At 57.3% G+C, this 25,552-nt stretch overlaps 2 protein-coding genes across 9 annotated transcripts in view; one reads left to right on the top strand and one right to left on the bottom strand.

Moving 5' to 3' along the window:
* Window positions 1–14,834, top strand: part of SLC4A5 (solute carrier family 4 member 5) — a 51,817-nt gene extending 36,983 nt beyond the window's left edge. For 2 of the 4 annotated variants that reach the window (XM_077191610.1, XM_077191613.1), the window contains 18 exons: window positions 964–1,121; window positions 1,207–1,294; window positions 1,438–1,592; window positions 2,351–2,494; window positions 2,884–3,058; window positions 3,402–3,535; window positions 3,642–3,913; window positions 6,391–6,452; window positions 6,934–7,134; window positions 7,713–7,826; window positions 8,661–8,822; window positions 9,216–9,394; window positions 9,661–9,733; window positions 9,891–9,959; window positions 10,293–10,466; window positions 10,919–11,080; window positions 12,048–12,115; window positions 12,268–14,834. In XM_077191610.1, coding sequence (XP_077047725.1) covers window positions 964–1,121; window positions 1,207–1,294; window positions 1,438–1,592; window positions 2,351–2,494; window positions 2,884–3,058; window positions 3,402–3,535; window positions 3,642–3,913; window positions 6,391–6,452; window positions 6,934–7,134; window positions 7,713–7,826; window positions 8,661–8,822; window positions 9,216–9,394; window positions 9,661–9,733; window positions 9,891–9,959; window positions 10,293–10,466; window positions 10,919–11,080; window positions 12,048–12,115; window positions 12,268–12,433 — 2,556 coding nt within the window. In that variant the 3' untranslated portion in view covers window positions 12,434–14,834. Of the gene's footprint in view, window positions 1–963; window positions 1,122–1,206; window positions 1,295–1,437; window positions 1,593–2,350; window positions 2,495–2,883; window positions 3,059–3,401; window positions 3,536–3,641; window positions 3,914–6,390; window positions 6,453–6,933; window positions 7,135–7,712; window positions 7,827–8,044; window positions 8,159–8,660; window positions 8,823–9,215; window positions 9,395–9,660; window positions 9,734–9,890; window positions 9,960–10,292; window positions 10,467–10,918; window positions 11,081–12,047; window positions 12,116–12,267 lie in introns of all 4 variants that reach the window. The other 2 variants (XM_077191611.1, XM_077191612.1) reach the window with 1 other exon arrangement.
* On the bottom strand, window positions 3,870–25,034 carry MTHFD2 (methylenetetrahydrofolate dehydrogenase (NADP+ dependent) 2, methenyltetrahydrofolate cyclohydrolase). Of its 5 annotated transcripts, none has more exons than XM_077191617.1 (8): window positions 24,569–25,018; window positions 23,245–23,429; window positions 22,388–22,510; window positions 21,133–21,285; window positions 20,112–20,219; window positions 18,804–18,896; window positions 18,024–18,149; window positions 3,870–4,078 (listed from the first exon to the last, which is right to left on the bottom strand). In XM_077191617.1, exons 1-8 carry the CDS (start codon window positions 24,652–24,654, stop codon window positions 3,870–3,872), a joined length of 1,083 nt encoding a protein of 360 aa, XP_077047732.1. In that variant the 5' UTR covers window positions 24,655–25,018. The 5 variants fall into 5 exon arrangements, with proteins under 5 accessions (XP_077047732.1, XP_077047733.1, XP_054506573.2 ...); XM_054650598.2 differs by lacking the exon at window positions 3,870–4,078 and adding an exon at window positions 15,570–17,028 and having other exon boundaries at window positions 24,569–25,002; XM_054650602.2 differs by lacking the exons at window positions 3,870–4,078; window positions 24,569–25,018 and adding exons at window positions 15,570–17,028; window positions 23,618–24,173 and having other exon boundaries at window positions 23,245–23,466.
* Window positions 25,035–25,552: the final 518 nt, after the last annotated feature.

Genomic DNA, 25,552 nt, shown 5'->3' with positions numbered 1-25,552 from the left:
AACATTTTATTCCCTTGGGTTTCATGGATGGAAATCCAGGTTCTGCAGGGAGCCATGGGACAGGGACCCCACCTGAAATGACTCCGGTGCCCACTCAGGAACCCCAAATATCCCCTCCAGCAGTGGGGTTCGGAGGGTTAATCCCAAAATATGCAAAGCATTTAGGTTTAATCACCCTATTAGGCCCACTACAAAGGGACTTTTTAAGTGTTACATGAAGCTTAGTGGCCACTGGTAACTCCTGCTCTGATTCCGAGCAGAACTGGAGGAGTTGCTTTATTATTATGATGATTTTTTTTTTTTTTTTTTTTTCCATTTGGATTTAGAAGATTAGGACGGGGCGAGGCGGCTGCCCGGCTCACATGCCTCCCCTCATGCTGCCATATAGATTATCATAACTCCCTGCCTGGCTGGGTATTGAACCCTTTTAGGCTGTAATGAAAAGAGCTGCAGGGGAGAAGAGACCTGGGGAATAAATCCATGGGTGAGGTTTCTCCTCCTCCCATTATTTGTTCCAGCTCCCGCCACGGGGCTGGGGAGGAGGAACGAGGCACAAAAAGCTCACAGGGCCTGGGGGGGTTCTGTGCCATGAGGGGCTGCAAATAAACTCTAAAAATGTTCCTGGCTCTCTGCAGCACCCTGGGGTTGGCTCAGGTTTTCCACAGGGGGATTTCAGGGAGTTTTCCTTGCACAGAACCCAGGAGAGCAAAAGCAAACGTTGCTGGTTGGGTTGTGGAGCCCCGGGGCTGCAGTTTAGTCTCAGTTTTAGCCACGTTTCTGAAGAAATTTGGCTTTTTTTTTTCCCTGGCTCCTCAGTCCCCACCTCTGGGAGTCCTGGGACAACCAGAGGTGAAATCTTGGAGCCTGAGGCTCCGACTTTGGTGGGGGAAAAAAAAAAAAAGCGGGGGGGAAAAGCCAAGTTTTGGCAACCGCTCCCTTCCTCGCTCTTGTCCTTGCCGACAGCTGAAGAACAAGTTCATCAAGAAGATCCCCAAGGACGCCGAGGCCTCCAACGTGCTGGTGGGGGAGGTGGAGTTCCTGGAGAAGCCCTTTGTGGCCTTCGTGCGGCTGCTCCAGGCCACCATGCTGGGCGGGGTGACCGAGGTGCCCGTCCCCACCAGGTGAGCGCCGGCCCCCGGGCACTCCTGAGGGCTCTGCTGGCACCAGGGCTCCGAGGTGGCCGACGCGGCGCCTTTCCCTCGCCAGGTTCCTCTTCATTCTGCTCGGCCCCCCGGGAAAAGCCAAATCCTACAATGAGATTGGCAGGGCCATTGCCACGCTCATGGTGGACGATGTGAGTGGACACCACCCCTGCCCTCCTATGGGACTCAGAACCCAGCAAAGAAAAGCAATTTCCACCTTATCACCCAAAAACCTGGGATTGAAACCAGGAGGACGTGGGGCTGGAGGCTGACCCTGTCCTGTGTCCACCCCCAGCTCTTCAGTGATGTTGCCTACAAAGCCCGGGACAGGGAGGACCTGATCGCCGGCATTGACGAGTTCCTGGACGAGGTCATCGTCCTCCCGCCCGGCGAGTGGGACCCCAACATCCGCATCGAGCCTCCCAAAAAAGTGCCCTCAGCTGAGAAGAGGTGGGTGGGGCTGCCCCAGCCTGCGGCCACTCCCGCGCCCAGTTCTGGGGGCTGAGAGCCTTGCTTGGCTTCGCCCCTGGAAGTGACCCCTCCAGATGTTCCAGAAATGTTGGGTTTGCACCTGGGTTTGTTCCCAGCTCGGCTCAGAGCCATTTCCACCCTCCTGGGACAGCGGGAGGTGGCCCTGCCCTGGGCGGGAGTTGAACTGGATCACCCTCGAGGTCCCTCCCAACCCAACCCAACCCAACCCAACCCAACCCATGGCTCCACAAACTGACCAAACCCAGCTCTGGATCTGGCCAAATTTGCCCCAGACCCCACACTCAGTGCAGGCTCAGAGCTGCACCACGGCCTTGGCCATGGTCCTCACACCAGGGCCGTGTGCCCATCTGGCAGTGGTGCCAATCTGGCAGTGCCAATGTGGCAGTGTTGATGTGGCAGTGTTGATGTGGCAGTGCTGATGTGGCAGTGCCAGTCCAGTGCTGCTGATCCAATGGCACCAATCCGGTGGTGCCCATCCAGCAGTGCCAATGTGGCGGTGCTGATCCGGTGGTGCCAGAGCAGATCTGAGGTGGTCCTGGAATGGGTCTGAGGTGGTGCCAGTCTGGGTGTGGCAGTGTGGCAGTGCCCATCTGGCGGTGCCCATGCGGCAGTGCCAGAGCGGGTGCGAGGTGGTGCCACTCTGGTGGTGCCCATCCAGCGGTGCCCATGTGGCAATGCCAGAGCGGGTGCGAGGTGGCGGTGCCGCTGTCCCGCAGGAAGTCGGTGTTCTCGCTGAACGAGGTGGGGCAGATGAACGGCGCGGCCGGCGGGGCGGGCGCCGGGGGCGGCGGCGGCGGCAGCGACGATGGGGAGATGCCCGAAGTCCACGAGATTGGGGAGGAGCTGGCCTGGACCGGCAGGTGAGCCAGGAGCCACCCCCCAGAAACCTCCAGAAGGTGCCAGGATCTGTCAGCGGCTCCTGCAGGCCCACCCTGGGGTGAAATCCTCGTGGGAAGGGGTTTTTGTCAGCACCAGGCCTGTTTATGTGTCCATATATAAATTATATTTATGAATCAATATTTATAAATCTCCCACCTGGCCAGAGGGGCTGTGGGTCCCCAGAAATGCCCCAGGCCAGGTTGGATGGGGCTTGGAGCAGCCTGGGACAGCGGGAGGTGTCCCTGCCATGGCAGGGCTGGGATGGGATGGGATTTAAGGTCCCTCCCAACCCAAACCTCTCCGGGGCTCCACGATTCTCTATTGGTGGAAGTCACCAGGTGTCGGTGTCACCTCAGTGGTGTCTCCACAGGTTTTGTGGTGGCCTCTACCTGGATATCAAGAGGAAGCTGCCCTGGTTCCCGAGTGACTTCTACGAAGGTTTCCATATCCAGTCCATCTCCGCCATCCTCTTCATCTACCTGGGCTGCATCACCAACGCCATCACCTTCGGGGGGCTGCTGGGGGACGCCACCGACAACTACCAGGTGTGGCCCAGGTGTCACCGGCCTGGGGACAGGCAGGGATGGGATGGGATCCATGGGATGGGATCCATGGGATTGGGATCCATGGGATTGGGATGGGATGGATGGGATCCATGGGATTGGGATGGGATGGATGAGATCCATGGGATGGATTTTACCCTACTTGTGCCATGCCAAGCTTCTGGGCATGGACACCTCTGCCAGGTGGGTCTGGCAGCCCTGGGACATTGGCACCCCCTCCATGGCGATGCCAGGAGCAATGGGGCACGGGCCCAGCCATCCCTTGGTCCATGGGGACGTGGCACGGCCCGGCACCCCCGTGATGCCGCCTCTGCTCCGTCCCCAGGGGGTCATGGAGAGCTTCCTGGGCACGGCCATGGCCGGCTCCATGTTCTGCCTCTTCGCCGGGCAGCCCCTCATCATCCTCAGCAGCACCGGCCCCATCCTCATCTTCGAGAAGCTGCTCTTCGACTTCAGCAAGTGAGTGCTGGGCCACCGCCGGGGACACCAGGGCCTGTCCCCACAGGGCTGGGACGCGTCCCCAGCACCCAGCTGCTCTCACAGGGCCGCGTGTCCCCTCTTCCAGAGGCAACGGGATCGACTACATGGAATTCCGCCTGTGGATCGGGCTGCACTCGGCCCTGCAGTGCCTTATCCTGGTGGCCACCGACGCCAGCTTCATCATAAAGTACATCACCCGCTTCACCGAGGAGGGCTTCTCCACCCTCATCAGCTTCATCTTCATCTACGACGCCATCAAGAAGATGATCGGGGCCTTCAAGTACTACCCCATCAACTCGGACTTCAAGCCCGACTACGTGACCATGTACAAGTGCGAGTGCGTCGCCCCCGACCCAGGTGAGTTCACCCCGGGGCCGCCCGGGCAGGAGCCGGGGGTGGGAGGGTCCTGGCGTGGATCAGTCCCGGCCCAGGATGGGGCTGGAGACACCCGGAACCCATCGTCCTCCTCCGAGGGGGCTGTGGAGATGGAGGAAGAGCCTTGTCCATCCCCCTTGGATGAACCTGTGGGACACAGCAGACGGAGAGGTCAGACCTCAGCCTGGAGCAGCCAGACCTGCATGGATAAGAAGGAATTATGGAAGAAGAACAGGACATTTTGGGTGATTCCAGCCTGCTGCTGATGGAAACTGAATCTCCAGGAAACGCCTGGAGTGGTTCTGTGCTCTGCGGTGTCTGGGACACCCCGGGATGTCCCAGCTGGGTGTGGAAACCTCCATGGACCGTTTCCCTCCTTTTTCCACTCATTTTCCCAAAGGAGAGGCATCAGGCTCTGACCAGAAGGTCCTTCCATGGTTTTGCCCTTGGGTGGACGTCCCAGATTCGAACTGTGGAGCTCAGACACTCCTGGGAGGGAGCAGAGGCAGCTTCGGGCTGCTCCCCCAGGAGATCAATTATGTCAAAAATCCAAATTTTGGGGAGCACCAGCTGCAGCCAGAGGAGACTGAGAGTGGGTGGAGGTGAAGGTGGATGAAGGTGATGGTGGATGAAGGTGACAGTGGATGAAGGTGACGGTGGATGAAGATGATGATGGATGAAGATGATGATGGATGAAGATGATGGTGGATGAAGATGATGGTGGATGAAGATGGTGGATGAAAATGTCGACGGATGAAAATGATGATGGACGAAGATGATGGTGGATGAAGGTCACAGTGGATGAAGATGATGGTGAAGCTCTGCCCATCTCCTTCCTTCAAGAGCAGCACCCAAGAGCAGCACCCAAGACCCTCCACCCAAGGCATTCCCGACGCTTCTGCCCCTCCAAGGAGAGCCCTCACCCCGTGGCACTTGCAGCCATTGGGTTGAATTTCACATTTTTCCTCAACTCCTGCTCCTCCACCCCTGGCGAGCACAGCGATGCCCCTGGGAACCGGGACCCCAGAGCAGCAGCAGAGCCGAGCCCATTCCCGCCCCAAACGCGACCCGCGGGGAGCGCGGCCGGGACCCCCGGAGCCGGAACCCCCGGACGGAGCCTTCAGCCTCCAGGGAGGTCTCCCCCTTCTCCAAGCCCCCACCCCGAGCAGCCCAGAGGCATCTGCACCCCCATCCCTGACCCTGCTCCTCCCCCTGGCTGCCCCGGGCAGCCCTGTCCAGGCTGGAGTTAAAATCCCTCTAGAAATTATGTTCATTTCCCTCTCCATCCTTAATTTTTTTTTTAATTCCCTTTTTTCTCCATCCCTGCTGATTTTTGATTATTATAACTGATTTGTCCCATATTTGTCTCTGCTGCACACATCAATTGGGGCTGATTTCAATCTCAAGTGAGTATCACCTTCTAAATATTAAAACTATTTTAATATTTGATACTCTCCCCCCACGGGGGGGTTCCATTGTTATTTTTTTTTCCCATGTATTTGACTTCTCTCTCTCTCTAAAAAGGTTTGTGTGGAGCCCTTAGGGCTCCTCTCTTTAACCCCACCGGTGCCGTGCCGCCCTTTAAAGGCGTAGAAACCCCAAAATTGGGTTTGTGGAAAAAGAAAAGGTTGTGGAGGAGAGAAACGAGAACCAAGCCGATGCTTTTAGGGCTGAGTTTGCCCCGCAGGGCTCGGTCCCGGCAGCCCTGGGCTCCCTGCGCTAACCCAGCCTCTCCCTCGTTAATCCCCGGCGCCGGGGCTGGAGGCGGCGGCCGAAGAGGACGGAAGAGGGGGGCGGCAAAGCCACCCCAGAATTCCTGAATTCCCGAATTCCCTCTTTTAGGGGCACCCCGAGACATCCCGGGGGTGCTCCCGGAGCTGCGGAGCCGCGTCGCCTGAAGAGCCGAGGAGGAGGAGGAGGAGAAGGTGCCGGGGGCTCGAAAAGACGGAATTCAGCACCGATGACACCAAAACGCCCCCAAACTGTTTTTTAAAAAATGAACAATAATTAAAAAAGGCAAATCTGGTGCGATTTGGGTGCCACCTCTCCAAACTAAACATAAAAAAACCACCCCAGGCTGCTTTCCCAGCTTTCCACCACGGTGGGTTTAAGTCCACCTCATTCCTGGTGGCTTCCCTGGGAAGCTCCTGGAGATTTTAGGAACTGGGAAGCTCCTGGGAAATTTTAGGAACTGGGAAGCTCCTGGGAAATTTTAGGACCTGGGAAGCTCCTAAAAATCCCCTCAGGCCCAGCCCTCGCCAGCCCCACAGGGAGAAGCCGCCGCGTCCTCCCCGGCGCGTGGGATTAATCAGGGAGAAGTTAGAAAAGGGGGATTTGCCCCCCAAATCCTGGGATGCCGATCCCTGGCGGGCTCAGCAGGCCCAGCCCAGCTGGGGTTTAACAGCCCCCAAAGCTCGGCTCCAGCCCCAAAACCCCAATAACCGAATCCTTTCCCGCAGCCAACGCGACCTTGTTGGATGCTTCAGCTCCAGTGGCACCGAACAGCACTAACGTGTCTCTGGTAAGGACTGGGATCTGCTCAGCCCCGGGAAATCTGGGATCAGGGAGGGAGAACCGGGGGATTCCAGCACCCAGGAGTGGGATGGGCCGGCTCGGAGTGAGGGGAACTCAAATTGGGGATTTTTTCCCCAAAATTTGTATCAGCTCCGTGGTTTCAGGTGTCCCCAAATTCACCTTTCCTCGTGTGCTGAAATGGCTCAAGCTGCTCCCTTTGGGGTTTGAGCAGGAAGTTTCCTTTTTTTGCAAGCTGCAGTTGCTAAAAACGCTGGTTTTGCTCAATTGAGTTGTGAAATCCCCCTTTCCTTGCACAGTGTGATCCTTAAAGTACAATTGTGGGTTTTGGACAGCAAATTTCCCTTTCTTTCCATGCTGCACCTTAAAAATTCCACCTTTGCTGGATTTGGGCTGAACTTCCCCTTTTCCCTGCACACCACAATAATTCCAAATTTTACTAACTTTGCTTTTTTTGGGTTTCTTGCCAGTCCAATGCTCTCAACCTCACAGCTCTGGACTGGACCCAGCTGAGTAAGAAGGAATGTCTCAAATACGGCGGCAGCTTAGTGGGAAAATCCTGCAAATTCGTGCCCGACCTGGCCCTCATGTCCTTCATCCTCTTCTTTGGCACCTACTCCATGACCCTGACCCTGAAAAAATTCAAGTTCAGCCGCTACTTCCCCACCAAGGTAAGGAGAGAACCAAATCCTGCCAGATCCTTTCCCAGAAACGAGGGGAAACGGGAGCTGCTGGGAGCTCTGGGAGCAGAGAACTCCAGGAAGAGAAATCCCTGGTTTTAGGAGGATTGGGCCAGGACTGTGACCCTCCCCGAGGTTTTAGACCCTGATTTTTGGAATTCTGTGAGGTTTTTGTGGCATCCTCCTCTCCGAACTGGAGTTGGGGTAATGGGTGGACAATTAATGAACAAGAATTTGTGGGATGAGGATTCCAATGGGTGGGATGATCCCACCCACAGGGGAGTGGTCACCAGCCCAGGGTCTGATGGACATCAGTGACCAGTGGTGCCCAGGGCTCCCTGTCAGGGCCAGCATTAATTAATGTGCTCATTAACAATGGAAACAAAGGGGTTTGCAGGTGACACCAAGGGACAACTCCAGAGGATGGGGACGTCCGCAGAGACCTGGACAAGCTCCCTTCCCACCCCATAAATCCCCTTCCCACCCCATAAATCCCCTTCCCACCCCATTGATCCCCTTCCCACCCCGTTAATCCCCTTTCCAACCCCGTTTCCCTGTCTTGCCTCCAGGTCAGGGCTTTCATTGCTGATTTTTCCAATGTCTTCTCCATCCTGCTCTTCTGTGGAGTGGACGCCTGTTTCGGACTGGACACCCCCAAACTCCACATCCCCAGTATCATCAAGGTTGGGCCTCCTCTCCTCTCCCACGCTCTTTTTCCAGGTTTTTTTGGGAATCTCGCAGCTCCAGGCACTGTCTTCAAAGCTACTTTGACTTTTCTAACAATATTCTAATTTTCTGACTTTCTTTCCTCTCTTTTTTGTTCTTTTTCCTCCTTCTTTGCCATTTTCCCTCCCATTTTTGCCATTTTCCCTCCCTTTTCTCTCTGCCCCCTGGCTGGCAGCTCCGTAAGCTCATTAGCGATTTCTCCATCTTTATGTCCATACTAATGTTTGTGGGGCTGGATGTGCTTTTTGGACTCAACACCCCAAAGCTCCAAGTGCCTACAGACTTCAAGGTAAAAACCCAAAATTCCACAAAACCCCATTCCAGAGGGATTTCTCCTCCCCCATCCAGGGGGTGACCTGGGGATCCCAGTGAAGATCCCAATGGGGATTCCAATGGGGACCCCAAATGGAAATCCCAATAAGAGATCCCAGTGAGGATCCCAATGGTGATCCCAATGGAAAACCCAGTGAGGAACCTAATGGGGATCCCAATATGGATCCCAGTGAGGATCCCAATGGAGACCCCAATGGGGATCCCAATAGAAACCCCAAAAAGGATCCCAATGACGATCCCCATGAAGATCCCAGTGGGGATCCCGACAAGGATCCCAGTGAAGATCCCAGTGGAGATCCCAGTGGAAATCCTAACAAGGATCCCAGTGAGGATTTGGGGGCGGTTTGGGGCACAGGATTTAGGGTGGATCCGGGACGGGGCTGTCCCCAGATGCCGCCCCTTGGGTTCTCCCGACCCGCGCTGCGTTCCCGAGGTCCCGACCCCGCTGTCCTCCCCAGCCCACGCGCGTGGACCGGGGCTGGTTCGTGTTCCCCTTCGGGAAGAACCCGTGGTGGGTGTACCTGGCCAGCGCCCTGCCCGCCCTGCTGGTCACCATCCTCATCTTCATGGACCAGCAGATCACGGCCGTCATCGTCAACAGGAAGGAGCACAAGCTGAGGGTGAGACCCCCGGGGATCCCCCCGCAGCACCCAGGGCACCCCGAAATCCCCACAGCACCCCAGGATCCCCCACAGCACCCAGGGATCCCCTACAGCACCCAGGTTTGGGGTGGGGTTGGGGGCTGCCCCTGGCCTCGTCCAGCTGCAGGTTTGGGGTGAGGGAGGGCCTGGGGGATGGAGTTCTGTGGGTAATGGGGTGCAGGGGTGGCACAGGGTGCCCTGTGTCCATGTGGGGTACATCACGGTGGCACTGGGTGTTTTGGGGTGACACTGGGTGTCCCATATCCATGTGGGGTGACATGGGGGACACCAGGTGCCCCGAGGCCATTCGGGGCACGCCAAGGTCCTGCCTGGGGACAGCCCCGGTGCAGAGCCCCCCGTGCTGTGTTGCAGAAGGCAGCCGGGTACCACCTGGACCTCTTCTGGGTGGGCATCCTGATGGCCGTGTGCTCCTTCATGGGGCTGCCCTGGTACGTGGCCGCCACCGTCATCTCCATCGCCCACATCGACAGCCTCAAGATGGAGACCGAGACCAGCGCCCCGGGGGAGCAGCCCCAGTTCCTGGGGGTCAGGTGGGCCTGAGAGGGGTCCTGCAGCTGGGGGGACAATCCTGTCCTGGGAGGGGACACCAGGGACACCAAGGCCAGGGAGGGATTGTCCTTCATGGGGACACCAAGGCCAGGGAGGGATTGTCCTTCCTGGGGACACCAAGGCCAGGGAGGGATTGTCCTTCCTGGGGACGTCACGGCCAGGCAGGAGCTGTCAGTCCCATTCCCACTGGTGGTTCTCGGTTCCTCGGGGGTTCCTCGGGCTGACCCTGCTCCCGTGTCCCCTCCAGGGAGCAGAGGGTGACCGGCATCATCGTCTTCGTGCTCACGGGCATTTCGGTTTTCCTGGCTCCTATCCTGAAGGTAAAACATTCCCATTCCCACGTCCCTGCAGGGATTTGGGGACATGGGGACAAAAGCTGGGTCCTGTCCCGTCCTGGTGACCTCCAGCGCTGTCCCTGTCCCTGGGGAGGAGCTGCTGCCTTCCCTGGGTCAGGGCCGTGCTGTTCCCTGTTCCCAGTACATCCCCATGCCGGTGCTCTACGGGGTCTTCCTCTACATGGGCGTGGCGTCGCTGAACGGCATCCAGGCGAGTGCCCTTCCTCCTCAGCATCCTCCTCATCCTCCTCCTCCTCATCCTCTGGCCTCATCCTCCTTATCCCCATCCTCCTACTCCTCATCCTTGTTGTTCTCCTCCTCCTTGTCCTCCTCCTCTTCATCGTCCTCCTTCTCCTCACTGACCACAGACTGTCCTGCACTGGCTCCACAAGGAATTTCCATGTTTGGGTCAGCAGATACCCAAAGCCCTCCGAGAAACACCAAAACCCCACAAGTTCCCAATTTGGGGGCAATAAAAGAGGTTTTTCCTGGGCAGCCTGTGGGGTGGGGCTGAAGATTGACCCTGGCCTTCCTCCCCGGGCAGTTTTGGGATCGCTGCAAGCTCTTCCTGATGCCGGCCAAGCACCAGCCCGACTACGTGTTCCTGCGGCACGTCCCGCTGCGCCGCATCCACCTCTTCACCCTGGTGCAGATCATCTGCCTGGCCGTGCTCTGGATCCTCAAATCCACCGTGGCTGCCATCATCTTCCCCGTCATGGTAACCCCGTCCTCCATCCAAAGGGGTTTTTTGGGATTTAATGGAATTTTTGGTGTGGTCCCACCGTGGCCGCCACCATCTTCCCCGTCATGGTAACCCCGTCCTCCATCCAAAGGGATGTTTTGGGATTTTTGGTGTGGTCCCACCATGGCCGCCACCATCTTCCCCGTCATGGTGATCCCATCCTACCTTGGGAGGGTATTTTAGGATTTTTGGCGTGGTCCCACCATTATCATCTTCCCCATCATGGTAATCCCATCCTTGCTTCAAATGGGTTTCTTTTGGGATTTAATGGAATTTTTGGCATGGTTCCACCATGGCCGCCACCATCTTCTCCATCGTGGGTAATCCCCTCCTCGCTCCAAAGGGGTTTTTGGGATTGAAGGGATTTTTGGCTTGGTGGTCACCACCAGACCTTGGGTTGAGATGCTCCTGGACCTCTCCCGTGTCAGATCTTGGCCCTGATCCTGGTGAGGCGGCTCCTGGATTTCGTCTTCTCCCAGCATGACCTGGCCTGGATCGACAACATCATCCCCGAGAAGGAGAAGAAGAAGGAGGATGACAAGAAGAAGAAGAAGAAAGGCAACAAAGGCGACAGCAGCAGCGACGAGGAGGTGGGCACGGGGTCCCCCGAGGACAGGGGGACATCCCAGAGCTGGGGAGGGACAATTCCCACTGGGAACTGGGATGGAGGTCTGGGATCCCTGCAGCTGTTCCAGGGCAGGGACAGAACCGCCTGAGTGAGGGGGTCTGGCATGGAACCCACCATGGAGAACCCACCTGGGGAAACCCACCCTGGACAACTCATCAAGGAAATCCACCAGGAAAATTCCACCCTGAAAATCCCACCAGGAGAAATCCCACCAGGGAAAACCCAACAGGGAAACCCAGCAGGGAAATTCTACCCTGAAAATCCCACCAGGGAAATCCACCATGGAAAATCCACCATGGAAAATCCACCATGGAGAATCCACCAGGGGAAACCCACCCTGGAAATTCCACCCCAGAAAATCCACCAGGGAAACCCACCAAGGAAAACTCACCAAGGAAATCCCACCAGGGAAAACCCACCAGGAGAAATCCACCAGCTCCAGAGCCACTGGAGCGCTGCTCATCCCAAAGATCACCGAGATTTCCATGAATCACAAAATAAAATCCGGGAATCTTGTGGGTTTTGTCGCCCCCAAGCTGGTGCTGATGGGGGTTTGTGAGAAATATCTGAGTTTGGGATGATTTGGAGGCCCCTAAAGCTTCTTGTGATGGAGTTTTATGGCTGGGAAAGAGCAGGTTTGGCTCCACCTTCACCAAAAAAACTTGGAGTAAATTTGGGGGAGTTCATTTCATGACCCCAGGGTTTGAGCTCCATTTAACCCCTTATCTGCTGGCAGGGCTGGCAGGGCCTTTTCTCTGGCTGATTGCACCCAAAATCTGCAACTCCCAGGAGTTTTCCTCCTCCTCCTCCTCCCACTGCCCAGAAAGGTGGGATTGGTGGTTTGGGCCATGAAAGGTGGAAATGGTGATTTTGGCCCAGGGGAATTTTTGGGGTCACCTGGGCAGCGTTTCAGCTGCGTGTCCCCCCAGGAACGAGGGCCCCCACCTGGAGCTCTGCGCTCGGACTCGTCCCCGAACGGCTCGGACATGGATCGCAGGTAACCGGGACCCTCCCGGGGCGGGTTCAGGGCGGGCTCGGGGCGGGTTTGGCCCCGGTTCGGGGCGGGCTCGGGGCGGGTTTGGCCCCGGTTCGGGGCGGGTTCGGGGCAGGTTCGGCCCCCCTGGCCGCTCACCGCCCTCTCCCCCCCAGTATCACCCTGCACCTGAAGATCTCGTGCCCGTCGTCTCCCGCCTTTAACTACTCCCGCAACCCCATCTGTGCCGTGCCCCAGGTGAAGATCGAGATGGAGTCGGATTACGAGGACAGCGACACCGAGAAGGCCCCGCGGGACATGGGCAGCGAGACCACGCTATAGCCCCGCCCGCCGGGGCCCGACTTTAATTTAATTTATGTCTAGCTAGGTAGATAGCGCCGCGGGCACGGACGGAGAAAGGAAACCGGGGCGCTCCTCTCTGCCGGACAGGCGGCCCTGGTGGCGCCGTGCCCCGGTGGATTTAGGGTCCTACACCCCAGTGGATTTAGGGTCCTACACCCCAGTGGATTTAGGGTTCCACGCCCTGGTGCGTTTTAGGGTCCCACACCCCGGTGCATTTTAGGACCCCACACCCCGGTGGATTTTAGGGTCCCACACCCTGGCGGATTTGGGGTCATGGGCCCCGGTGGGTTTTAGGGTCCCACACCTCGGGGGGTTTTAGGGCCCTGCACCCCCGTGCGTTTTAGGGTCGCACTCTCCATAATTCCCTCTCTTCCCACTGGGTGAAGGCACCGCCGCTGGCGGCGAAATGGGGCCAGAAAGGTGGGATTGGTGATTGTGGCACAGGAAAGGTGGAAATTGTGATTTTGGCAAAGAAAAGTGGGATCGGTGATTTCGGACCCAGAAAAAGGAGGAAGCACCTGGGATGGGGATGGAGGAGGAGGAGGAGGAGGAAGCACAACAAGATGGGGATGAAGAGGAGGAAGCACCTGGACTGAGGAGGGAGTCAGGGCTGGTTCCTGATGGAATCCAGGCTGGTTTCCACAGGGAAATGGGAACGGTGGCTGCAGTGAAGCCCTTGGGTGGCCCACGCCCCATCCTCAGGAACACAGGAATCCCTGATGGGGAATCCAAGGGTTCCCTATGCAGGAATCCCTGATGGGGAATCCAAGGGTTCCCTATGGAGGAATCCCTGGTGGGGAATCCAAGGGTTCCCTATGCAGGAATCCCTGGTGGGGAATCCAAGGGTTCCCTATGCAGGAATCCCTGATGGGGAATCCAAGGGTTCCCTATGCAGGAATCCCTGATGGGGAATCCAAGGGTTCTCCCTGCAGGAATCCCTGGTGGGGGAAGCTGAGGCTCCTCCCTGCAGGAATCCAGGATTTCCCCTGGCTCTGCTGCCCAGGGGCTCCATTCCCACCCTGCCCCAGTGCTCCCAGTTTCCCCCAGCAGCTCCTCCCAGGGCCCAGCAGCGTTTTGGGGTCCCCAGGGGGCTCCTCCCGCCCGGGTAGGGGTCCAGGCTCCCTGTGCTCTTCCCAGCCTTCCCAAGGGTTTAAAGGAATTTTCCTTCTCTCCAGCCACGGCCCAGGCCCAGCCCTGGAATTGATTTCTTCTCATTTTTCCTGGATGAATCCTTTGGGGTTTCCCCTCCCAGAGCCCCCAGGGCCTTCCCCTGAGCAGAACTGACCCAACACCGACACCAGAGGCACTGGGGCTCCCCTGGGACACCAGCGAAACAAACTCTGTAAATGGGACACCAGTGACACAAACTCTGTAAATGGGACACCAGTGACACTCTGGGACACCAGTGGCACGTTTTAACTGGGACAACATTATTGTTCAACATTACTGGAACTGGGACCCCAGTTAGACACTGTACATAGGACTCCAGTTCAACAATGGGACTGGGCACCAGTGACACACTTTAACTGGGACCCCAGTTCAGCACTGTACATAGGACACCAGTCACAAACTGCAAACCAGTGACACCAGTAACTGGGCACCAGTTCAACCCAGTAACTGGGCACCAGCTCAGCCCTGTTACTGCTCTGGTCCTGACCCCTGTAAATACCCAAATCCCCTGAGACTCGAAGGCCGTTCCCTGGTTATGGCATTTCTCCTTCTGGTTCTGCTGCAGCTCCGGGGACTCGAGGCAGCGCCCAGACCCTGCCCTGGGCATTGCCCAAACCCTGCCCTGGTAACACCCAAACCCTGCCCTGGCACCACCCAAACCCTGCCCTGGCACCACCCAAACCCTGCCCTGGCACCGCCCAAACCCTGCCCTGGCACCGCCCAAACCCTGCCCTGGCACTGCCCAAACCCTGCCCTGGCACCGCCCAAACCCTGCCCTGGCACCGCCCAAACCCTGCCCTGGCATTGCCCAAACCCTGCCCTGGTAACACCCAAACCCTGCCCTGGGCATTCCCAAACCCTGCCCTGGCACTGCCCAAACCCTGCCCTGGCATTGCCCAAACCCTGCCCTGGTAACACCCAAACCCTGCCCTGGGCATTCCCAAACCCTGCCAGGGTGCAGAGTGCTCCAGGCAGGTCCAAGGTCTTAATCCTGGTTTAATTCTTTCCCTGCTGCCCAGGGCTCTGGGCAGGTTTAAGGTTTTAAGCCCGGTTTCGTTCTCTCCCTGGGCAGAGCTCGGCTCTGTGGGCTCAGTTTGTCCCTTTTGGGCGAGGTTCCCCAGGTTTTGGGGTTTTTGGAGCAGTCTCAGCCTCCAGTGCTGAACCAGGTTGGATTTCTCGTGACACAACCCAATAAAAACTTCCCACAGCCCGAGCCCTCCTGTGCTTCATTGGGGAACCCAAAATTCCTCCCAAGCTTGGGCCAGAGGGGCCCTCTGGACCCTAAAAATAATAAATATTTCTAATTTTAAAAATATATAACTATATATATATATCTATAATTATTCTAGATATAAAATATATCATGTATAATTATATATAAAATATATAATTATATCTATAAATATTATCGATATAAAATATATATAATTATATATAAAAATGTAAAAGGGAATTATATAAAATATATAATAATATATTAAATATATAATTATATATAGAAACATAAAATAGAATTAAATATAAATATATATAATTATATATATTATTTCTGTATATAATTATATAGGTATAAAAGATCAATATAATTATATATAAATATAAAAGTTTATAGTCTATATTTTATATAAAGATATATAATTATATATAGTTATATATAAAAAAGATGTCATATAAATATAAATATATATAATTATATACATAAATATAATTTATAATAATATATAAATATAAATTATAGATAATTATATAGAAATATAGAATATATCATTATATAGAGAATATATCAATAATTATATAGAGATATTAAAATATATCATTCTATATAGGCTTTAAAACCAAGCCCTGCTCCTTTCCAGACCTGCAATAATCACATTATTTAAATATTATAAATGATTACAAAATCCAGTTCTTATCAAACTCCTCATTCCAGGGCACACAAAGGAAATGTTTTGGTTTTCTCACATTTATTGAGGCCGCCTGCGCTGCTCACACTTCACACACGGGGCAGGAGAGCCCAGCCCCAGCTGCTCTTTGGTTACAGAAAGGCCTTAAAAATTCCCCATCAGTGCAAGGAGGGAGAAAAGCCCGGCCTAGAACAGGGTTTAGACATTTCCCATTAATCCAAGGAGTGAGAAAATCCCAGCCTAGCTGCACTCTAGAACAGGCTACACCAGCCCAGGCCTGCACAGGCCCAGCACTAAAGTATGGCTTTAATTTTAATTTGTTTTTTCAAGTAATTCCTCTAGAGAAGAGTTCAAACTACAGATCCAGCCCTGAGGGGGAACTGGGAGTGCCAGGATCCAAACAGCTCCTGTGGGAGCAGGGCAGCTGATCCCAGCTCTAACACAAAACTGGAGTTTGGGTAATCCCAGCTCAAAAACAAAACTGGAGTTTGGGTAATCCCAGCTCAAACACGAAGCAGGAGTGTGGATACAAAGCAGGGGGAGTTTGGATAATCCCAGCCCAAAACCAAAGCAGGAGCATGGATAATCCCAGCTCTAACACAAACAGGAGTTTGGGTAATCCCAGCTCTAACACAAGCAGGAGGAGCATGGATAATCCCAGCTCTAACACAAGCAGGAGTTTGGATAATCCCAGCTCTAACACAAGCAGGAGGAGTTTGGGTAATCCCAGCTCTAACACAAGCAGGAGGAGTTTGGGTAATCCCAGCTCAGCCCCGCCTGTGAGCCCACACTGGGGAAAAGCCCCAGGTGCTTTAATAATAAATAACAAACATTGAAATATTGCATTTCCTGTCGGCTGCAATGGCTGCTTAGGCCTGGCTCTGAGGGGCCCCTCATTAAACCCAGCTCTGAGGGGCCCCTGGTTAAGCCCAGCTCTGTTCAGGCAGGCAGAGCCTGGAGCTCCCAGGGTTTCAGCAGCTTCTTGGCAGCCATGGTGGTGTTCAGAGGGACCCTTGATAAGCCTGGCTCTGAGGGACCCCTCATTAAACCCAGCCCTGAGGGCCCTCATTAAACCCAGCTCTGTTCAGGCAGGCAGAGCCTGGAGCTCCCAGGGTTTCAGCAGCTTCTTGGCAGCGATGATGGTGTTGAGAGGGATCCCTGGTTAAGCCCGGCTCTGAGGGACTCCTCATTAAACCCAGCTCTGAGGGCCCCCGTTAAGCCCGGCTCTGAGGGCCCCCATTAAGCCCAGCTCTGAGGGCCCCCTGGTTAAGCCCGGCTCTGAGGGCCCCCCGTTAAGCCCGGCTCTGAGGGCCCCTGTTAAGCCCGGCTCTGAGGGCCCCCCCGTTAAGCCCGGCTCTGTTTAGGCGGGCAGGGCGCGGGGCTCACAAGGCCTCAGCAGTTTCTTGGCAGCGATGATCGTGTTCTTCATCAGCATGGCCACCGTCATGGGCCCCACGCCGCCGGGCACCGGCGTGATGTAACTCGCCTTCTTCCTCACCCCTGAGGGGAAAAGCTCGGCTTAAGGGCCAGGCCAGGCTCCCCAGCCTAAAGCCACGCAGGTTCTGTCGGGATTAAGGCTTTAGGAATGGGCCCTGGACAGGATTGGGGGCAAGGCCCAGCCTGGGTGTGGAGGCCGAGGTGGGGAAAAGCACCAAGCCAAGCCTGGAAGCACAAAGGTCCAAAACAGCAAAAAGCCAGGCCTAAAAGCACAGAGCTCTGAAAAGACCAAAAGCCAGGCCATAAAGTAGCAAAAAGCTGGGCCCAAATACACCAAAAAGCCAGGCCCAAAAGCACCAAGCCAGGCCCAACAGCACCAAAAAGCCGGGCCCAAAAGCACCAAAATCTGGGCCCAAAAGCACCAAAATCTGAGTGCCAAACAAACAGGCCCAAAAGCAGCAAAAAGCTGGGCCCAAAAGCACCAGGGCCTAAAAGCACTAAAAGCCAGGCCTAAAAGCTGATTTTTAGCACAGAAATGGCAAATCCAAGCCCAGGGTTGGAACAGAGGCAGAGACCCAACTGCTGAGGCTCAGGAGGCTCCTCTGGAGCTTCCCCATGCAATGTCCCCAAGCTCGGTGACACAAACCAGGCTTTGTCCCCTCCCCAGTGCCCACTAAAGCTGATCCTGAGCCTAGAGAGCTGATCCTGAGCCCAAGGAGCTGATCCTGAGCCTAAAGAGCTGATCCTGAGCCCAAGGAGCTGATCCTGAGCCCAAGGAGCTGATCCTGAGCCCCAGGAGCTGATCCTGAGCTTAAAGAGCTGGTCCTGAGCCCAGGAGCTGATCCTGAGCTTAAAGAGCTGGTCCTGAGCCCAGGGAGCTGGTCCTGAGCCCAGGGAGCTGGTCCTGAGCTTAAAGAGCTGGTCCTGAGCCCAGGGAGCTGATCCTGAGCCCAGGGAGCTGATCCTGAGCTTAAAGAGCTGATCCTGAGCCTAAAGAGCTGATCCTGAGCTTAAAGAGCTCACCCTGAGCCCGGGAGCTCACCCTGAGCCCTCCTCACCTTCGAAGTCCACGTCGCCCACGAGGCGGGGCCGGGCCGTGAGCGGGTCCTGCACGCGGGTGATGCCCACGTCGATGACGGCCGCGCCCTCCTTGACCATGTCGGCCGTGATCAGGTTGGGGATGCCTGGGGAACACAAAACCCCCTCAGCCTCAGGGGGGCTCCACATGCCCTGATCCCAGCGTTCCAGCCCAGCTGGGATTCCCTGCCTCCCCAGGATTATTGGATTCAGGAATTTGAAGGGTTTCTTCCAATCTAAAGCATCCCAAGAAATGCAAATCCACCCCCAGAGCCCAACATTCCCAGGATGTTTCAATCCAGCTTCCCAAAATTATTGGATTCAGGAATTTGAAGGGTTTTTTTTCCAATCTAAAGCATCCTAAGAAATGCAAATCCACCCCCTGATCCTCCCCATCCCAATGTTCTCAGGGTGGATTTTGGGGTGTCTGTGCAGGGATTACAGGGTGGATTTTGGGGTGTCTGTGCAGGGCTCTCAGGGTGGATTTTGGGGTGCTGTGCAGGGATTACAGGGTGGATTTTGGGGTGTCTGTGCAGCTCCCAGGAGGGATTCTGGGGTGCTGTGCAGAGCCAGGGGCTGCATCCAGGACCCTGCTGGGTTCCTTCCCACCCCAAGCCTCCCCAGCTCTGCCCAGCTGTGCTCAGGTGCCCCTGCCAGCTGCTGCTGCCCCCATTGCAGAGGCAGAACCCCAAAACCCGAGGCCGGGACACCCCAGGACGCCCCAGTCCCTTCCAGAACGTTCCAGCCGTGCTGAGGCTGACCTGCAGCAGCCACCACGATGTCAGCACGGATCGTGTGCTGCTTCAGCTGCTCCTTGGGCGTGTAGCGGTGCGAGATCGTCACCGTGGCGTCACCTGCGGGCACAAGGGACACCAGGAGTGACCCTGAGCCAGCCCAGCACAGCCCAGCTGCCCTGGAGGCTTCTGAGCCTCTGCTGGAAACAGAGAGGTTTCAATAAAAGATAACAAATTGTTCTCTTTCTTACAGAGAAAACTGAGCTAAGGGCAAGAGGGTTTTGCTCCTGCTGAAACACCCCACAAATGGAATTTTCCTTTGTTCTGCTCCTTTCCTACTGAATTACCCAGGCCAGACCTCAGCCTCTGCCCAGCTGGCAGCCCCAGGTCTGGGGTGAAGCCCCACAGGTCCTGTGAGGATCTTTGTGCTTAATTTGGGAGAGAAACTTCTGGGCTTTCTGCTTTTTTCAGCAAAGAAGAATTTGGTCACTCACATTCCCGCAGGCCAGGAATTCCCACCCAGCACCCAAATCCACAGCATTCAGCACCCAAAGCCAGCCAGGTCCCCTGCTTTGCTCCAAGGTGCTCCTCAGGAACATCAGGGGCTGCTGGTGAGCCCCAGGATCAGCCTCGAGGGACAGGCAGGGATTTGGGGTGGAACAGGACCAGGAGATGCTGAAGGAAGGTGAGGGGTGGAACAGGACATGGAGATGAGGAAGGAGGTTCAGGAGATGCTGAAGGAGGCTCAGGAGATGCTGAAGGAGGCTCAGGAGATGCTGAAGGAGGCTCAGGAGATGCTGAAGGAGGTTCCGGGGGGCCCTTCTGGCTCTCCACAACTCCATGGGGACAGGAGGGGGCAGCCAGGGCAGGGCCAGGCTCTGCTCCCAGGAAACAAAACAGCCTCAAGCTGTGGAGGTTTAGGGGTGGATATTGGGAAAAATCCATCATGGAAAGGTTGTAAAATATTGGAAGAGGCCACGCAGGGAAAGGGAGGAGTCCCCAGCCCTGGAATTGTCCAGAACACACGAGGATGTGGCACTGGGGGCTGTGGTGCCCATGGCTGGGCCTCATCACCCTGGAGACCTTTCCAGACCATTTCCCTGAACAACCCTGGCAGGACAAGGCCACACTGAGGATGATTTCACCAGGAATGCTCTGAGAGGGGCCAGGGCAGCTCTGGGAGGTGCCCAGGGAGCTCTGGGGGTGCCAGGGGAGCTCTGGGAGGTTCCAGGGAGCTCTGGGAGGTTCCAGGGCAGCTCTGGGAGGTTCCAGGGAGCTCTGGGAGGTGCCCAGGGAGCTCTGGGAGGTTCTGTCCCCGCGGTGCCCCTGCCCTACCTCCGGGCCGCTCGTGTTTGCCGTCGGTGTGCAGCAGCATGGCAATGGGCATGCCCACGTTCTTGGACCTGCCCGCCACCACCACGTTCCTGCCCAGCGTGGGGATCCCTGCAGGGCACAGAGCACGGCCTCACACACGGCCCTGGGCTGGCAGGGACGGCTGAGCCCACCCTGAGAGCCCAGAACAGCACCCCAAAATCCACCCTGAGAGCCCAGAACAGCACCCCAAAATCCACCCTGAGAGCCCAGAACAGCACCCCAAAATCCCACCCTGAGAGCCCAGCACAGCACCCCAAAATCCCACCCTGAGAGCCCAGCACAGCACCCCAAAATCCACCCTGAGAGCCCAGAACAGCACCCCAAAATCCCACCCTGAGAGCCCAGCACAGCACCCCAAAATCCACCCTGAGAGCCCAGAACAGCACCCCAAAATCCACCCTGAGAGCCTTGAATAGGCACCCCAAAATCCCACCCTGGGCATCCCTGGAGCCCTGCACAGCACCCCAAAATCCCACCCTGGAGCCCTGCCCAGACATCCCAAAACTGGGTGAGTTTTGAGCTCAGGCCACCTTAGGCCAGAGCAGGACAATCCCTCCCTGTCCCTGATGTCCCTCCCAGGACAGAACAATCCCTCCCTGGTCCCTGGCCACGCTGTCCCTGGTGTCCTGAGCAGGAATTCCCAGAAATGCCCAGGATGCCCAGGAGCCCTCACCTGAGCAGGAATGCCCAGGAATGCCCAGGAGCCCTCACCTGAGCAGGAATGCCCAGGATGCCCAGGAGCCCTCACCTGAGCAGGAATGCCCAGGATGCCCAGGATGCCCAGGAGCCCTCACCTGAGCAGGAATGCCCAGGATGCCCAGGAGCCCTCACCTGAGCAGGAATGCCCAGGATGCCCAGGAGCCCTCACCTGAGCAGGAATGCCCAGGAATGCCCAGAAATGCCCAGGAGCCCTCACCTGAGCAGGAATGCCCAGAATGCCCAGAAATGCCCAGAAATGCCCAGAATGCCCAGGAGCCCTCACCTGTCCTCTGGATGATCTCCCAGACGCCGCGGGGCGTGGCGGGCAGCATGGAGTCCTGGTCCAGGCACATCCTGCCCACGTTGAGCACGTGGAACCCGTCCACGTCCTTGTGTGGGCTCACGGCGTTGCACACCCGGCGCTCGTCGATGTGCTCTGCAGAGGGCAGGGCCACAGCTGGGCTGGGCTGGGCTGCCAGATGTGCTGCCAGATGTGCTGCCAGCTGCTCTGAGCCCTGGGATGGAGCCCTGACCCCAAACGGGAGCTCTGACCCTAAGCCTTGAGCTGGAATTGTGACCCCAAGCTGGAATTGTGACCCTGAGCCCTGACCTGGAATTGTCACCCCAAACTGGAGCTGTGACCTTGAACCCCAAGCTGGAACTGCAACCCCAAACTGGAGCTCTGACCTTAAACCTTGAGCTGGAATTGCAGCCCCAAACTGTAATTGGGACCCTGAGCTGGAATTGGGACCCCAAACTGAAACTGGGACCCCAAACTGGAATTGGGACCCCAACCTGGAGCTCTGACTCCAGGTCCTGACCTGGAATTGCAACCCTGAGCTGGAATCATGATCCCAGGCCCTGAGCTCTGACCCTGAGCCTTGAAATGGAATTGTCACCCCAAACTGGAGCTGTGACCTTGAACCCTAAGCTGGAATTGCAACCCTAAACTGGAGCTCTGACATTAAACCTTGAGCTGGAATTGTGACCCCAAACTGCAATTGTGACCCTAAGCCTTGAGCTGCAATTGTGACCCTGAGCTGGAATTATGGCTCCAAACTGCAGCTCTGACCCCAAGCCCTGAGCTGGAATTTCAACCCCAAGCCCCAAGCTGGAATTGCAGCCCCAAAGTGAAATTGTGACCCTGAGCTGGAATTGCAGCCCCAAACTGCAGCTCTGCCCCTGAGCTGGGATTGCAGCCCCAAACTGCAGCTCTGCCCTTGAGCTGCAATGCTGACCCTGACCCTGAGCTCAGCCCTGCAGAGCGTGGGGCCTGACTGTCCCCAGCCCTCCCAGTGGCAGCTCCCAGCACAGGCACTGGACACCGTGCAGTGCCAGCCCTGCTCACACTGAGGGCATTTATCAGTCAACCCAAGGCCACCCACAGCCATCTGGGGGAGCTGACAGTGCCACACAGGCACGGCTGCCACGAGCCAGAGACTGAACCCTGCGGGCAGCTGCTGCTGAGGGGGAGAGCAGGGCAGGGTCCCCCCCTTGGGAGCTCTCTGGGAATGCAGGAGGGGAACTGAGCTGCTCACCAGGCAGGGGGAGCTGCACCAGGAGCCCGTCCACGGCCGTGTCGCTGTTGAGTTGGGCAATGAGCTCCAGCAGCTCCTCCTCGCTGATGGAGGCCGGCCTGAGGATGGTCTCGCTGCTGATCCCTGCAATCGCCAAATCCATGGTGGCAGTCAGGCACCAAAGAGTGAATTCCCCACATTTTGTGCATTTTCCACCCTGTTTTGTTGCCTGGCTAAATGTGGGTGGTGCACGCAGAGCACGGAAGGGTTTGTGCAGCTCCCAGGCTGGAGAGACCTTCACAAGCCTTGGGATTTGGGATTTGTTGTTGGGGATGATTTTGTGGGGCTGCTGGCCTGGGAAAGGGGCTTTGGGACCCTGCCAGAGCACAAAGAAACCCAAGCAAAGGCTGCTGCCACAAAAATAAAACCACCTGGCCTGAGACAGTGGCCACAAAAATAAAACCACATGGCCTCTGGACACAGTAAAAATGGGATGTTTGCCTCAAAATCCAAGCTCCAGCTGTTCAGACCCAGGTTAAAAGACACCACATATTGCCCTGACCCCAAGCAGGACCTTAGACTGCAGGATGGAGCCAGAGAGCTGCTGAACAGGGGCTGTGTCCCAGGCAGATGGGGAAAAGGAGGCTAAAAATCCCCTCCTGTGCTTTCTATGGCTCTGGGAAAGCTGAAAAACCCCAATCCTCCCCTGAAGGATCCAACTGATCACATCCAACCACACCCCAGTACAACCGGGCAGCCACAAGAACCCAAATTCTGGGTGAAACCCAAAAACCAACAGGTGGGTACATCCCCAAAAAAAAGCTCCCAGCACCGAGGATTCCCCACCAAACTGGGAAGGAAAGCTCCCACTCACTCACCCACATCAGCCGCTGCTTTGGTTTTGTTGAGCACGTAGGAGTGGCTGGCCGGGTTCTCCCCCACCAGCACCACGCTCAGGTGCGGCCTCCGGTTGCCGGCAGCCACCCACTGCTGCACCTCGTGCCGCGCCTCCTGCCGGATCTGCCGCGCCAGCTTCCGCCCCGAGATCACCACGGCGTCCCCCCTGCCCGGGAGCAGCGTCAGCACAGCCCCGAACCCCGGCAGGAAACCCGGGGGGAAAAGGGAAAGGGTCAGCACAGCCCCGAACCCCGGCAGGAAACCCGGGGGAAAAGGGAAAGGGTCAGCACAGCCCCGAACCCCGGCAGGAAACCCGGGGGGAAAAGGGAAAGGGTCAGCACAGCCCCGGGCACTCCGCTGCCAGCCCCGGGCAGGATGGAGCAGGAAACCAGGAGGGCAAAAGCTCCATCGCTTGTGCTTTATCAGGGCCTTTGGCACCTCTATGCTCGGTCACGTTTTAGGCTCGGTTCCAGCATCAAAGCTGGGGCCACATGGGGCAGAACTGGAATATCTGGAGCTGGATCCACCTGGATCGTTGATTACACCCCAAAATCCTGCCCTGTGCAACCCTGGGGATGTTGTCTAAACATTGTTTGGAGCAGGGTGGGATGCTCAGGGGTCTCTGTCCCTGTCACACCAGGGAGTGCTCGGGGTGGTCTCTGTCCCTGTCACCTCACGGAATGTTCTGGGCTCTCTGTCCCCCTCATGCCAAGGAATAACCAAGAAGAGGGGAGGGGTGATCTCCTTCTTTCTCTCTCAGGGGGTCTCTGTCCCTCTCACCCCAGTGCCCGGGGGGTCTCTGTCCCCCTCATTCTGGGGGATGATCGGGCGGTCTCTGTCCTTGTCACCCCGGGGTGTCTCCGTTCCCCTCACGCCGTGGCAGCCCCGGTGTGAGGCGATCTGTGTCCCCCTCATCCCGGATACCTCTGTCCTCCTGGCCCCGGAGGAGCCCCGGTGCGAGGCGATCTCTGTCCCCCTCAGGCCGGGGCATCTCCATTCCCCTCACGCCGGGGCAGCCCCGCTCTGAGGCGATCTCGCTCCCCCCGTGCCGGGGCAGCCCCGCACTCCCACGCAAGGCGGCCGCGGGATTTCATCAGCCTGCAGCTCCCGCCGCAGCCGCTGGGGGCCCGCCCGCCACCCCAGAACTGCCGGGGCCAAACGAGCCGCGACCCCGGCCCGGGGACCGACCGAACCGAACCGGGCCGGGCCTCCCCCATCACAGCCCTCAGCGCGCCGGACGGGCGGAGCGCTGCTCCCACCTCCCTCCCAAGCATCCCTGCACATCCCCCGGTGTCCCGGTCGTACCGGGCGGCGCTGAGGTGCAGGCGGCGGGCGCGGGGCTCCACCGCGGCGCGGCGGAGGGCACGGAGGGGCTGGAGCGCGGCAGCCATGGCAAAGTCAGACCCAAAGACCGTCGGGAGCAGCTCTGAGGGACGCGCGCCTTCCCGTCCCTTATGTACCTCGTAAACCCCGCCCCAGCCGGCCGTAGCCAATGGGGTCCAGCCCCAAAAATGATTGATTGAGGTCCTCAGCTCGGGCGGCGGGAGAGCCGCCGGGGCCGGGCCGCAATGGGGACCCGGAGCGACCGCGGCAGCGCCAAACGGGCTGAAAATCACCGTAAATACCACGGGATTGGTTATTTGGAATAACTGGTGTCACCTCCACCCTCCGGCAGTGGGCACGGCGTGGGTGCGTGAGAGGCTGGAGTGACCCCAAAGGTGCCCTGGGTTAGTGCGGCTCCAGCGATGGGAGCGGCGGCGGAGCCCCGGGAGTGTCCTGGAGTCAACCCCAGCCCAGCACCGGAGCCCCGGGATGGCCCCGGAGTCTCCCCGGTCCGGCACCGGAGCCCCGGAATGTCCTGGAGCCCCCTCAGCCCAGCACCGGATCCCCGGGACAGCCCCTGCGCCGCGACTGGCCCGGAGGGAGGGAGGGACAGACGGAAGGACGGACGGCGGACACCAGCGGGGAATCCCCCGGTGTCTGCTCGAGGTAAGGGACAAAATAAAATTGGCAAAAATGCCACCAAATGCTGTGGCTGATCTCTGCTGTCCCCATGTGTCACTCGCCACCCACACAAATCCCCCCAAAAGTGGGGCTGGGACCCCAAGAAATGGGACAGGGAGCCCCAGAGACCCCTCCCTATGGACTGGGACCACCAGAAATGGGACAGGGACCCTCAGAAATGCCTCCCCATAAACCTGAGCACCCCAGAAATGGGACAGGGACCCTCAGAGACCCCTCCCCGTAGGCCCAGACACGACAAAAAGAGACAAAACTCCAGGAAAACTC

Source organism: Agelaius phoeniceus, chromosome 30 (assembly GCF_051311805.1).
Source record: "Agelaius phoeniceus isolate bAgePho1 chromosome 30, bAgePho1.hap1, whole genome shotgun sequence".
Lineage (NCBI taxonomy): Eukaryota > Metazoa > Chordata > Aves > Passeriformes > Icteridae > Agelaius > Agelaius phoeniceus.
Note: the sequence above shows the minus strand (reverse complement) of the source record. Positions and strands in the feature narration are given on the sequence as shown.